This window comes from Chrysochloris asiatica, unplaced genomic scaffold (assembly GCF_000296735.1).
Source record: "Chrysochloris asiatica unplaced genomic scaffold, ChrAsi1.0 scaffold00337, whole genome shotgun sequence".
Lineage (NCBI taxonomy): Eukaryota > Metazoa > Chordata > Mammalia > Afrosoricida > Chrysochloridae > Chrysochloris > Chrysochloris asiatica.
Window position 1 is genome coordinate 2,312,543 of NW_006408855.1, and position 12,992 is coordinate 2,325,534.

Below are 12,992 nucleotides of genomic sequence, written 5' to 3' on the forward strand. Positions count from 1 at the left end.
AAATACTTACAGCAAGAAGCATTTACACCCCCTCCACACACAGAGTGAATGGGGAGGGGGGGACTACAAAGGCAAGAAGTGACTGGCTTACAAGCCTTCAAGAGGGAACCTAATGACCGGGAGCATGGAGGAAGGCAGACTCTCGAATAGGTACTACTCAATCTGTCTGGGCGGAGCTGATGAAAGGAAATACAGATGGGTAACTCGTGATACTGTAGTGAATAATGCTTATCAGGTCGGATTGTGAGGGTTGGAAATGCAAAGGTAGACGTTTTGTAACAAGGAAGGGAGTGATTAATTCTTCAGGCTAGGAGTGGAGGTCACTGGGACCATCAACGGAGAAGAGCAGAGAGTGGGGCCCTACCCAGAGAAACAGAGATGCCTGAGATAGAGACAGAGACGAGACGTGGAGTGATAAAGCGGCTGGGGACTTTGGACCCACAGAGGGAAAGGGACTGTGGCTGAAAAATGGGGGTGGGGGAAGTGTAGGGGGTGGGCTTCTAGGATATACCCTTTAGTTGGTTGATAATGCATGGAGGGGATTGGAACCATGGCAATGATATGACATATGATGGAATGAATGTAAGACTAAGGTTCTCCCATGTAAACTATCATATAATTCACAATAAAACATTAAAAAAAAAAGATAATGAAATTTCTCACAAACTTTTGAAAATCCCTCTTTGAAACTGCTCTGATCTACCACATGGAATTGGTATGTCCTTGAGCAAGTTACTTAAACTTTTTTGTTTACTGCTGTTTTGTCTATTACAGAGGGCAATCTTATGTACTTCATAGGATTCAAATGAGTTAAATGAGAATGTTAACAATGATGCATTTAGCACGGAGCTCTTAGTGATTCCTCAGTTAATGTTATACATTTATTTTTCAATTTAACACAATAGGCAGGACCCTTACAATATGCGACACAATCATAAAGTTTTATGAAGAGGAGTGATGTTAATTGAACATTAGTGTTGTTGTTAAGTGCCATCGAGTTGATTCCACAGGGTTTCCAAGGAGCAGGTGGTAAGCTGGAACCACTGACCTTGCAGTTCAAATGACTTTGCAGTCTGACGCATTAACCCATAGCGCCACACCAGGACTCCAATTTAACATTACTCTTCTTAAATTGAACAACTATTTAATGAATGCCTTCTATTTTCCAAACAGTGTGTTCAACACTGCGATTAAAATAAATAATTAGCTCCAGTTTTTCAGAAACACCAAAAACGTAGGTTTTTTGTTTTTCTTTTCCGAAGTCTATGGCTTAAAATAGGCATATTCAGAGAAGTAATCTTTTGCTATAAATAAGATTTCTTTATTTCCACATTTCCTAACTCTAAAAATGTTTACCTGTGCTTCATTGACTATGCAAAGGCTTTTGACTGTGTGGATCATGACAAGTATGGACAACATAATGGAGAATGAGCATTCTGGAACATTTAATTGTGCTCATGAGGAACCTATACATACACCAAGAGGCAGTCGTTCGAACAGAACAAAAGAACACTGAATGGTTTAAAAATCCAGAAAGGTATGTGTCAGGACTGTATTTTTCACCATACTTATTCAATCTGTATGCTGAGCAAATAATCCTAGAAATTGGATTATATGAAGAAGAATGTGGCAGCAGAATTAGAGAAAGACTTATTAACAACCTGTGATGTGCAGATGATACAACCTTGCTTGCTGAAAGCAAAGAGGACTTAAAATACTGATGAAGATAAAAGACCACAGCCTTCATTATGGATTGCACCTCAACATAAAGAAAACAAAAATCTTCACAACTGCACCAATAAATAGCATCATAATAAATGGACAAGAGATTGAAGTTTTCAAAGACTTCACTTTGCTTGGATTCACTATCAACACTCATATTGCATTAGGCAAATTTACTGCACAAGCCCTCTTTAAAGTATTCAAAGAGCAAAGATGTCAATTTGAGGACTAAAGTGAGCCTGACCCAAGTCATGGTATTTTCAATAGCTTCCTATACATGTGAAAGTTGGACAGTGAGTAAGGAAGACCACAGAAGAATTAATGCATTTGAGTTATGGTGTTGGAGGAGAATATTGAAAGTGCCATGGACTGCCAAAAGAATAAATCAATCTGTGTTGGAAGAAGTGCAGCCAGAATGATCCTTAGAAGCCAGGATGGCGAGACTTCATCTCTCATACTTCGAATATATCAGGAGGGAGGGACCAGTTGCTGGGGAAGGGTATCCTACTTGGTAAAATGGAAGATCAGAGAAAAAGAGGAAGACCCCCAACGAGAAGCACTAGCACAGTGGACACAGCAGTGGATTCAAGTTTAACAATGATTCTGAGGATGGTGCAGGACTGGGCAGTGTTTCCTTTTGTTGTACATAAGGTTGCTACGAGTTAGAACCAACTTGATGTCACCTAGCAACAACAAAACTCTAATGATTCTTTCCATTGATGTTGTTGTTATGTGCCGTGGAGTCGGTTCCAACTCAGAGCGGTGTAAATCTTTACGGGAGCAGAATGCCTCATCTTTCTCCCACGGAACAGCTGGTAGTTTCGAACTGCTGACCGTAAGATTAACAGCCCAATCCATAACCACTACGTTGATAATGTATATTTAATAAGATAATGTTCCTCAATCCTTAGAAAACCCTTTATAAATCAAGAGGTGATCATAAAATTGAAGGAAATATAATAAGTTCCTGACTAAACTGGATTTCCTCTAGAAAGCAGGGCACAAGAGAAGAGCTTGCATACAGGTAATACATTTGAAAAGTCAACCCTGGGAACAGAGTAGGAGTCTAGGAAGGGTAAAACAGGGGAAATAGCTCAAGAATAAGTTAGCATTTTTGGTTGCACTGGTACCTCTGTGAATAAGTAGGGCTAATTCCACTGGGATTCTCCAAGACTATTTGATAGAATTTTCTGCAATGACAGAATAGTTCTACATCTATAATGTCCAACACTGCTGCACAAATGGATACTGAACTCTTTAAACATGGCTAGTCTACCTGAAAGGAGATCTGGTAGCGTAGAGGTTATGAATTGGGCTGTGAACCGCAAGGTCAGCAGTTCGAAACTACCAGCTGTTCCATGGGAGAAAGATGAGGCTTTCTGCTCCTGTAAGATTTACAGCCTTGGATACCCTGTGCAGTGTCGCTATGAGTCGAAACCGACTCCACGGCACTTAACAACAACAGTCTACCTGAGAAACTTGGGCTTTAATTGAATTAGTTTAAGTTGTCTTATAGCTAGTGGTTAGCTACAGAACTACTTAAATTAATTCAATTAAAGCCCAAATTTCTCAGGTAGACTAATGATATTTAAAGAGTTCAATATCCATTTGTGCAGCAGTGTTGGACATTATAGATCTAGAACAATTCTATTATTGCAGAAAGTTCTATTGAATAGTCTTGGAGAATCCCAGTGGAATTAGCCCTACTTGTTCACAGAGGTACCAGTGCAACCAAAAATGCTAACTTATCCATAGCTAGTAGTTACAGTCCTGGTGTGGCGCTGCGGGGCTTAATGCGCCAACCTGCCAGCCCGCAAAGCAGTTTGAACTGCAAGGTCGGTGGTTCAAGCTCACCAGCTGCTCCTCGGAAACCCTATACAGGGTCGCTATGGATCGGAACCGACTTGACAGCACTTAACAACAACACAGCTCGTGGTTACCATATAGGACAGAGTAGCTCTAATAATCTGTGTTATCCTACCCTAAGAGTTACAAGGTGCGCAGAAGAGAAGTACCACACAGTATTCCATCTGGGGTTCATCTCTTATTCACTTATGTGTCCCAGAAATTCTGAAAAAAAAAAACCTAGCACATAGTGTTGTTATTGTTGTTAAGTGCTGTTGAATCGGTTCCGACACATAACAAACCTGTACAGGACTTCCAAGGAGCGACTGGTGGGTTTGAACTGCCATCCTTGCCTTAAGCAGTCCAATGCTTATCCTACAGTGCCACACCAAGACTCTAACTGAATGAACCAATAGTATTCGGTCCACAAAGAACTTATATGGTTCTCTTTAAAAGAAAGACTCTCTTAAATCCCACTTAGTTCAAATCGTAAGCAACTATTTACACATAAGAAACAAACAGTAAGGAGCGAGGTTTGAGGGGAATTGAAAGGGCTGGAGAACAAAAATATAAGGGAGAGGGGGAATGTGGGTACAAAATAGCCAAAATCAGGTTCCTGAAGATTCAGATCTAAAGGACACTTATTAGAAGCCAGTTAAAAGTCCTAAGTGGTTTTTATTGTTTTTTTAAATTGTGGATTAGGAAAACCTACAGAGCATATTAAGGAGCTCTGGTAGCAACAGTAGTTACGAATCAGGCTGCTAACCTCAAGGTTGGCAGTTTGAAACTACCAGCCGTTCTGTGGGAGAAAGATGAGGCTTTCTGCTCCCGTAAAGATTTGCAGCCTCAGAAACCCTGTGCAGGGTCGCTATGAGTCGGAACCGACTCCATGGTACACAACAACAGAGCATATTGGTTTCCACTGGATCATTTTTAAAACATTTTCTTTTGTTACATTAGTGGCAATTCCCTCAATGCACAGCACTCTTCCAGTCTCCTCCTTGGATTGCGCACTTCCATTCCTTTTTCTGGCCTGTTCCTTTCTGCCTTCTGAGCATTGTTTTTGGGCCAATATTAACCTTATGACCTTATATGGTTGATCACTCTGAAAAATATGTTTCTCCTAAGTGTTGTTGTTTACTTCATAGGCCTGTCTGTTGTTTGGCTGCAAGGTGATCCCTGAGGATGAGTTCATTCTATTCTTGAAGGGTATCTAAGGGCTATACTTCTTGAAGTTTCCACCAGTTTTATGATTTTGAATTTTGTTCTACAGTTTTGGCCCCTTTTGTCCAGGACCCTCTGAGGTTGCAATCAGAGTGAGGACAGTCAGCACCACCAGTTCTTCTGGTTTGGAAGCTATGCTCTATGTGATCCATTAGTCCTTTAGACCAATTGTTTCCTAAGGTAACATACAACTGTATGTGAAATTATTCAGTCTAGTCTTTTGTTTTGATCCCTTAGTTAATATGAACACAATATTTAGCCAAAAGTAAAATTCCAGAAAAAAAGTAAAATACCAGGAAAAAGGGCCTATCTTTCATCACTGCTGCCAATTCCTTAACGAAAACAGAAGATTCATTTTAAGGAATAATTTAATCAATTGAATCCTCAACTGAGATCTTTAAAGTAGCACCCACTTTAGAATTTCCAGCCTTACACAGGGAAATCTTAGCAACCCAGTACAGGGTTTCCAAGGAGGGGCTGGTGAGTTTGAACCGTCAATTTTGCTGTTAAACTGACTGACCTTGAGGTCGAGTGCTTATCCTATGGCACCACACCAGGACTCCTCTTAAATCTTTTCTGGTGTATATAATTTAATTATTCTGAAGTTGAGAGTAAAAAGTTGGTCACTACAAACTTCATAAAGGCTTGTCAGAAAAACTTGTTAAAGCAGAAATCACAGTAATATTAAACGCTGAATTTTCATAGCAGCAACAACAATAATAAAATACTGTGCTAGTTGGAAGGAATGGGAATCTATTTTAAAACACTTCATACATTTACAATCAGGACAGTTAATATTAGGGATCTTGGATTTGTCCCTCAGAGGTGAATAAAACAATTCTAAGTGTGCTTGGCTACTATGTGACTTTTATCACTTATCACTTACCTTACTCCAAGATTCTCAAGGAGAGATTCATCAAGAAATGGCAGTAGTGAACCAGTGATTTTATTTTCTATCAAAGAAACAGGAAAAAAAAAGATGAATTAATTCAGTATTTACAACAGATGCTTTTCAATTTCTTTCAGTCTGATCCACTAGAATTTCACTGATCAGATTAACATTTATTGAGTACCTATCCCAGACAATGAACTGTGCCAAGTATTACTTTTTTTGCTTTGTTACCTTATAACATCTTAATTTTATCTAGAAAAAGAAACCAAAAGAGATATATTAAAAAAAAATTAAATGATGTAAAACTTAAAAAGTAACTGTGCTAATTATTTGCAAGAATGTCCAGCTACAAAAAATACAGTGAGGGGGCACTGTGTTTCTGTGAAAGGAGATTCAATAACTTGGAAGGGGTAAAATGCTGATGGTTATAAAACATGGTGAACATAATCAAAACCACCAAATTTATACATGCAAAAAATGGTGAATTGACAAATACTTTGTTATATATTTTTTCACCATAATTAAAACAAAATAGAAACCTATGCATTCAGGGGAAAAGGGGAGCACAGTGGCTCTGTAATATAAGCAATGGACTGCCAATTACAGTATGGGGTTCGAGCCCACCAGCCATTCAGTAGAAGAAGGATGAGGCTTTCTGCTTCCACAAAGATGTACAGCTCTGGAAACCTTATACACAGTTGCTATGAATCAGTGACTCAAAGCACTTAATAATAAAGGGGTAAAAAAAGGCCACCTGTGGTGGATGGCCAGGTAAATTGCTTCCTTTTTATAAAAGAATGAGTGTGGGATAGGGAAGGAAACTTAGGTCTATTGGTCTTATAAATCTCAAGTCAAAACTACAGCCTAAAGGTTGCTCTAAGTGTTGATGAATTTATAAAACCTCTTTCAAAAATACCCAATACTCTGCATTTTAAAGGACTTAAAATATAAAGAAATAGAAACTACTAACTTACTTAAATTCTCCCAGTAAATAACCACTGCTAACAATTTGGTTAATACCATTCCAGACATTCATTCATATAATTATGTAATTATGTTGCTTATCACTTGTCTAAGTGATCCAGTGCTGCTATGACATACATACCACAAGTGGATGGCTTTAACAAACAAACATATTTTCTCACAGTTTAGGAAGCGCGAAGTCTGGACTCAGAATCTCAGCTCTTTGCTCTGTGGGGGGAAGGTCCTGGACTCTTTAAGCTTCTATTCATGGGTTATCTTCAGGTAACTTAGCACCTCTCTACTCCCATCTCTGCTCTGCCCCCTTGTTTAATCTCTTTTATATCGCAAAAGAAATTGATTAAAAACATACCCTATACTAATCTGTCCTCAAAGTCCTGGTGTGGCACTGTAGGATAATCACTGGAACACTAATTGCAAGGTCAGTGGTTCAAACCCACCAGTCACTCCTTGGAAACCCTATACAGCGTTGCTATGAGTTGGAACCAAAGATAGTAATAACACCAACAATTTGGACTCAATAACATAAAAAAGACAACCCATTCCCAGATGGGATTATGACTACAGGTCTGAGATTAGAATTTAGGGCACATGTTTTTTTTTTTTTTTTTGATAGAATCCAATCCATAACACAACCTATTTTCTTCTACACAATATATCACAAACATATTTCTTGTCAATTATTAAATTCCACATCATTTTTAATGTGGCGCTGCAGGATAATGATAATATACCAGACTGCAAGGTCAGTTTGAACTGCAAGGTCAGCGGTTCAAACCCACCAGTCACTCCTTGGAAACCCTAGACAGGGTCGCTATGAGTTGGAACCAACTCGATGGCACTTAACAACAACGACATCTTGTATTTCACAATATAAATGTATAATTATGTGTTTATCCAATTATATCTGGGACTTATGGTCTACATCTCTATATTAGGTATAAATGACTATGTCAAAGATTGGTCAAGAAGATCTTATAAGATAAAACATGTAAAGTGCATGAAACAGTACTTTGAAGGAAGATAATGTTCCATAAATGTTGTTAGATGATGTCAAGTTGATTGATTCAAAGCAACCCCAAGAGGCGAAATGTCCCGTAAGGTTTTCTTGACTGTAATCTTTACGGGAGCACACTACCTGGTCTTTCTCGTTCAGAGTAGTTAGGTGGGACTGAACTTCCAACCTTTTGTTAGCAACTGAAGGACTTAATCCTAAAGTCACTAGGGCTCCTTCAATAAATGTCATTGTTGTTGTTAAGTGCCATAGAATCGGTTCCAACTCACAGTGACCCTGTTTAGGGTTTCCAAGGAGTAGCTGATGGGTTTGAACCATCTACCTTGCGGTGAACAGTCCAATGCTTATTCTACAGAGCCATACAAGGACTCCTCAATAAATGTAACCATTATTTATTACCATTATTATATAATATTATTACTATGTAACTATTATTTATTACTATTATTACTGGTAAAGAGTCAGATTATTCCTAATTTTTTTGCTACTTGTATCCAATAGTTACAAGAATCGCTTGAATATATTTCTTTGGACATCTGTTCAATTATATCTGTAAATTCCTATAAGTGAAATTCTTGTAAGTCAAAAGGTATCATACACACACACAAAATAAAACACAAAAAACCCCCAAACAAGGTATTACCAAACTGTCCATTAACATGGTTGAACTGACATTTCCATAAATGTATTAGACATCTTCCCTATTATAATTCTCTTATCGCTTTTCCAATCTAAAGCAAAACCTGATCTTTCTTGGCTTACTGTTGAGAGTGAACATCTTTTCTTGTGTTTACTGGCTGTTTGTCAATAGTCTGGGGCGTTTTGCCAAAATTTCCTTCCTTGCTCTTATTTGATTTTTAAACTTTGATTATGTTTTCCAGCGTTTTTTCATGAGAACATTTGTTCAGGTATGTTGTATGTGCTGTCAAGTTGATTCCAACTCATAGCAACCCTACTGTGCACAACAGAATGAAACATTGCCTATCCTCACAACTGTTGTTTGAATCCTCTGTTGCTACCAATGTGTGAATCTAGTTCATTAGAGGTCTTCCTCTTTTTCACTTCACCAAACATGATGTCCTTCTCCAGGGACTTATCCCTTCTGACAACATATCCAAAAAACTAGAAATGTTCTTACCATCCTCGCTTGTTAGTATCATTCTGGATGTACTTCTTCCATGACAGATCTGTTTGTTCTTGTGCCAGTCCACGGCACTTTCAATATGCTTCACTAATACCATAATTCAAAAGCATGGATTCTTCTAAGGTGTTCTTTATTCATTGTCCAACTTTCACACGCACATGAAGCATCTGAAAATACCACGGCTTGGATAAGGTGCATTAGAGTCTTCAAACCAACATTAACACTTAAAGGAGGTTTCTTTGCAGCATATTTGCCTAATGCAGTATGTATTTTGATTTCTTGATTGCTGCTTTCATTAGTGTTGATTGTGAACCTAAGCAAAATGAAGTCTTCGAAAATTTCAGTCTTTTCTCTGTTTGTTGTTAAGGGCCACTCCTTGGAAACCCTATAGCCAAGGAGCAGTTGGTGGGTTTGAACCTCCGCCAACCTTGTGGTTAAACCAATTTTGCAGTCCAGTGCTTTATCCCATAGCACCACACCAGGACTGTTTACCATGATGTTATTTATTGGCCCAGTTGTGAAGATTATTATTTTCTTTACAGTAAGGTACAATCTATACTGAAGGCTGTAGTGTTTGATCTTTACCAGTAAGCACTGAATTACTCTTTGATTCCAGCAAGCAAGATTGTGTCATCTCCATATCCCAGATTGTTAATGAATCTTGTTCACTGAATCAGGTTAAGTGTTGTAAAGTCAGTTATGACTCACAGGGAACCTTTATAGAGTTTCTGAGGAGTAGCTGGTGGGTTTGAACCATCAACCTTTTAGCATGCAGTCCAGTGCTTATCCTGTAATGCCACACAGGATTCCAAAATTCAATGTCTAATGTGGGGCTTAAATCCAAGAGCCCAAGATAAAAAAGTCTTATGCTCCAGCCTGGAGTGGCTACAAGAACAGAAGATACTTCTTGAAAGAAAGACCTACAGGAAAAATATAAAACAACATAGGCAGACCGACTGTTACTACAAGAACAAGCAACGTGCTTGCCCAGGAAACATCAAGGCAAGTGGTTGGGTCCCCTCAGTGAAAACCCCCTTCCAAGACTAAGACTCAATGGGAATACACGCTCTGATTGGTGACCACGCTCGACACCAATAAGGGGAAGTGAGGGAAAAACAGCAATGAAGTGGTGAGCTAAGCCCTACAATGTTCAATAGACTTCTGTGAACCCGGGTGAAGACCTGGCTGACCAGCAGTGTGGCAAGACCTGGGGACTCTTGGGCCCAGAGTCAGTGACATAGCCACAGAGGATTAGAGTGGAGAGTGAAGCGTCCAGCTGATAAGACGAGAGGGCATATGCATAAGAACGCCCACACTTGTAGATAATACCCACTTACCCTGGCTTCAGTGACTAGATGATCAGAGCTCAACAGAAGTAAAAAGAAAAGGAAAAAAAAAAGTATTCTCATACAATTTGATGAACTTGATCTACACCTATGGAAGTAGTAGCTCAAAAGAGGGAACAAGTTCGTTACAGCAAGACATTCCCCCCCCCTCCACACACAGAGTAGACAGGGATGGGCAACTTGGACATTGGATACCCAAAATGGGGGGTGGGGGGCTACAAAGGCAAGAAGTGACTGGCTTACAAGCTTTCAAGAGGGAACCTAGATCCAGAGGGCCTGGAGGAAGGCAGAATCTCCAGTGATGCAATGAAATGCAGACAGGTCTCTTGTGATACAATAGTGAATAATTGTTATCAGGACGGATTGTGAAGGTTGGAAATGTAAAGGTAGACGTTGTATAGCAAGGAGGGGAGTGATTAACTTTTCAGTCTAGGAGCGGAGGTCCCTAGGACCATCAAGGGAGAAGAGTGGAGAGCAGAACGCTACCTAGAGAAGCAGTGATGCCTGAAATGGAGGCAGAGATGCTGATGTGGAGCGATGGAGCAGCTGGGGACTTTAGGTCCAGAGAGGGAGAGCGACTGTATGCTGAAATCCTGGGGGATAGGGGGGCAGGCTTGCAGGGTATACCCTTTGTTTGGTTGATGATGCATGGGAGATTGTAACCATGGCAATGAGACGATATACGATAGAATGAATGTAAAATTAATGTTCTCCCATGTAAACGATCACATAATTCACAATAAAACATTTAAGAAGAAAAAAAAAAAAAGTCTCATGCTCTATCAACTGAGCTAGCTGTGCACCTGGGAGGTTGTTGTTAAGTGACGTCAAGTCGGTTCTGACTCACAGTGACCCTCTATAAGGTTGCCAAGGAGCGGCTGGTGGATTTGAACTGCCCACCTTGTAATTCAAAGGGACCTTTTGGTCCAGTGCATTATTCAGCAGTGCCACACCAGTACACCAGGACTTCAGGTATAGTTGGCATGAATTCTGAAGGCCAAAGACCTAAGTTTAAAATCCAGTTGCTTTTTCCTAGCTGTGTGACTTCATATACCTCATCTGTAAAATGTGGATTATTTCAGTGACAGGGATCTGGTGAGATTATATCCACAATAAGGAAATGAACCCGGCACCTTGAGCTTGGCTTTTGCCCATTGAAAGCATGTAGTGTCTTCTGTTGCTCTAGACTGCAAGTTCAAGAGAACATATATTAATCTGGCGGCTGGTGACTTAATGTACAAAACACTACTGAACAGCTCTAACATAGCCAGACAGCCAGTCATCACATTCTGGAGATAGGAACATTTAAAGTCATTTCCACCCCCATTTCCCTACCCCCATTTTGCTACTCAAAGAAAAGTTCTATCTTTGCCTTGGAGGAAAATAAAACAGAAGAAGGAAGGGCAAAAGAGAAGTGACATTTCACACGCCCATTTAAGCTATGTTTAGGTACTCAACCATTAAAATGCCTTTCACTCTAGTCCCTAATGTAGGTAAATAGGGTTCCACTTATAGCTTGCAAAAATTAACTTAATTTGCATATCACACCCACCAAAGAACCATTTCCTGTTGAACACCTGGGCAGATAAGGAGGCAGGGGCTGAGTCTCACACCAAGCAAAGAAAATGTGAATACAATTCAAATGGATGGATGCTAAATATGAGCCAGTAAAGTCCCTTAAAACTCACAAGCTAATAGGCTGCTCCTGGTGTGGCAAGGTCTGTGGTTCAAACACAAGTCACTTCCCAGAAACCCCATACAGAGTTGCTAGGAGTCAGAACCAACTCAGAAGCACTTAACAACAACAACAACAAGCTGCTCCAAAAGTCTTGGTGCAAGCAAGGACTCACTAAAGTCCACATCTTGGGTGACTGTGGCCAAGTTGTGGGCTCCTGGGGTTCAGTGGTCAGCTGCATAACCCCAGTGTTCAGAATGAGCAAGGGAACTGCATTTTAAGTGGAAAACATTACCAAGCTCTACTTACCCAGTCAACAAACACTTACTGAGCCCCATTGGGACTTGATGTCCTGGTGTGGTGCTGTGGGTGAATGCACTGGACTGCAAGGTTGGTTTAAACCACATGGTGGGGGCTGTTCAAACTCACCCTATACAGGGTTGCTATGGGTAAGAACTGACTCCACAATTCTTAACAATAACAACTAGGACCTCTTGAAAGTTTTAAAAAGAAAAGATGCCACCTTGAGGACTAAGGTGCATCCAACCCAAGCATATGAAATCTGAACAATCACTTCATAAGCATATGAAGTCTGGACAATGAATAAGTAAGACTGGAGTAGATTTGGTGCATTTAAGTTACAGTGTTGGTAACAAAGGGCTGCCAGAAGAACAAAGAAATCTGTCTTTGGAAAAAAGTAAAATCAGAATGCTCCTTTACCAGAAAGATGGCGGGATTTCATCTCACATACTTTGTACATATTATCAGGAGGGGCAAGTTCCTGGAGAAGGACATCATAAAGAGGAACACTCTCAACTTGATGGATTGACCAAGTGGTTGCAAGGACGACGGACTCCAACAAAAGTGAAGATGGAGCAGGACCAGGTAGTGTTTGGGGCACCAGCAGTCGGACTCAACAGCACCTCACAACACTAACATGTTACGTTGAGATTGGGAATTCAGAGATGACCAAAATAAGTTCCCTCCCATTTGGGGGAACCAGAGATAAATCGGGAAAACAGAAATTTAAAAGCCTCAAAAAAACCTTCTCCGTACTCTGTGGTAGCACAGAGCCTGAATGACAGCAACCCCTCCAACCTGCCCCCACCCCCCAATCCAGCAAGTTCTCCACTAAAAAGTATCATCCA

At 40.1% G+C, this 12,992-nt stretch overlaps 1 protein-coding gene across 1 annotated transcript in view; it reads right to left on the bottom strand.

The window, feature by feature from the left end:
- Positions 1-12,992, bottom strand: part of SAMHD1 (SAM domain and HD domain 1) — a 68,156-nt gene that overhangs the window by 54,470 nt on the left and 694 nt on the right. Inside the window, exon 2 of the mRNA XM_006875733.1 lies at positions 5,678-5,744. Within this exon, the coding sequence (XP_006875795.1) occupies positions 5,678-5,744 (67 nt within the window). The remainder of the gene's footprint in view (positions 1-5,677; positions 5,745-12,992) is intronic.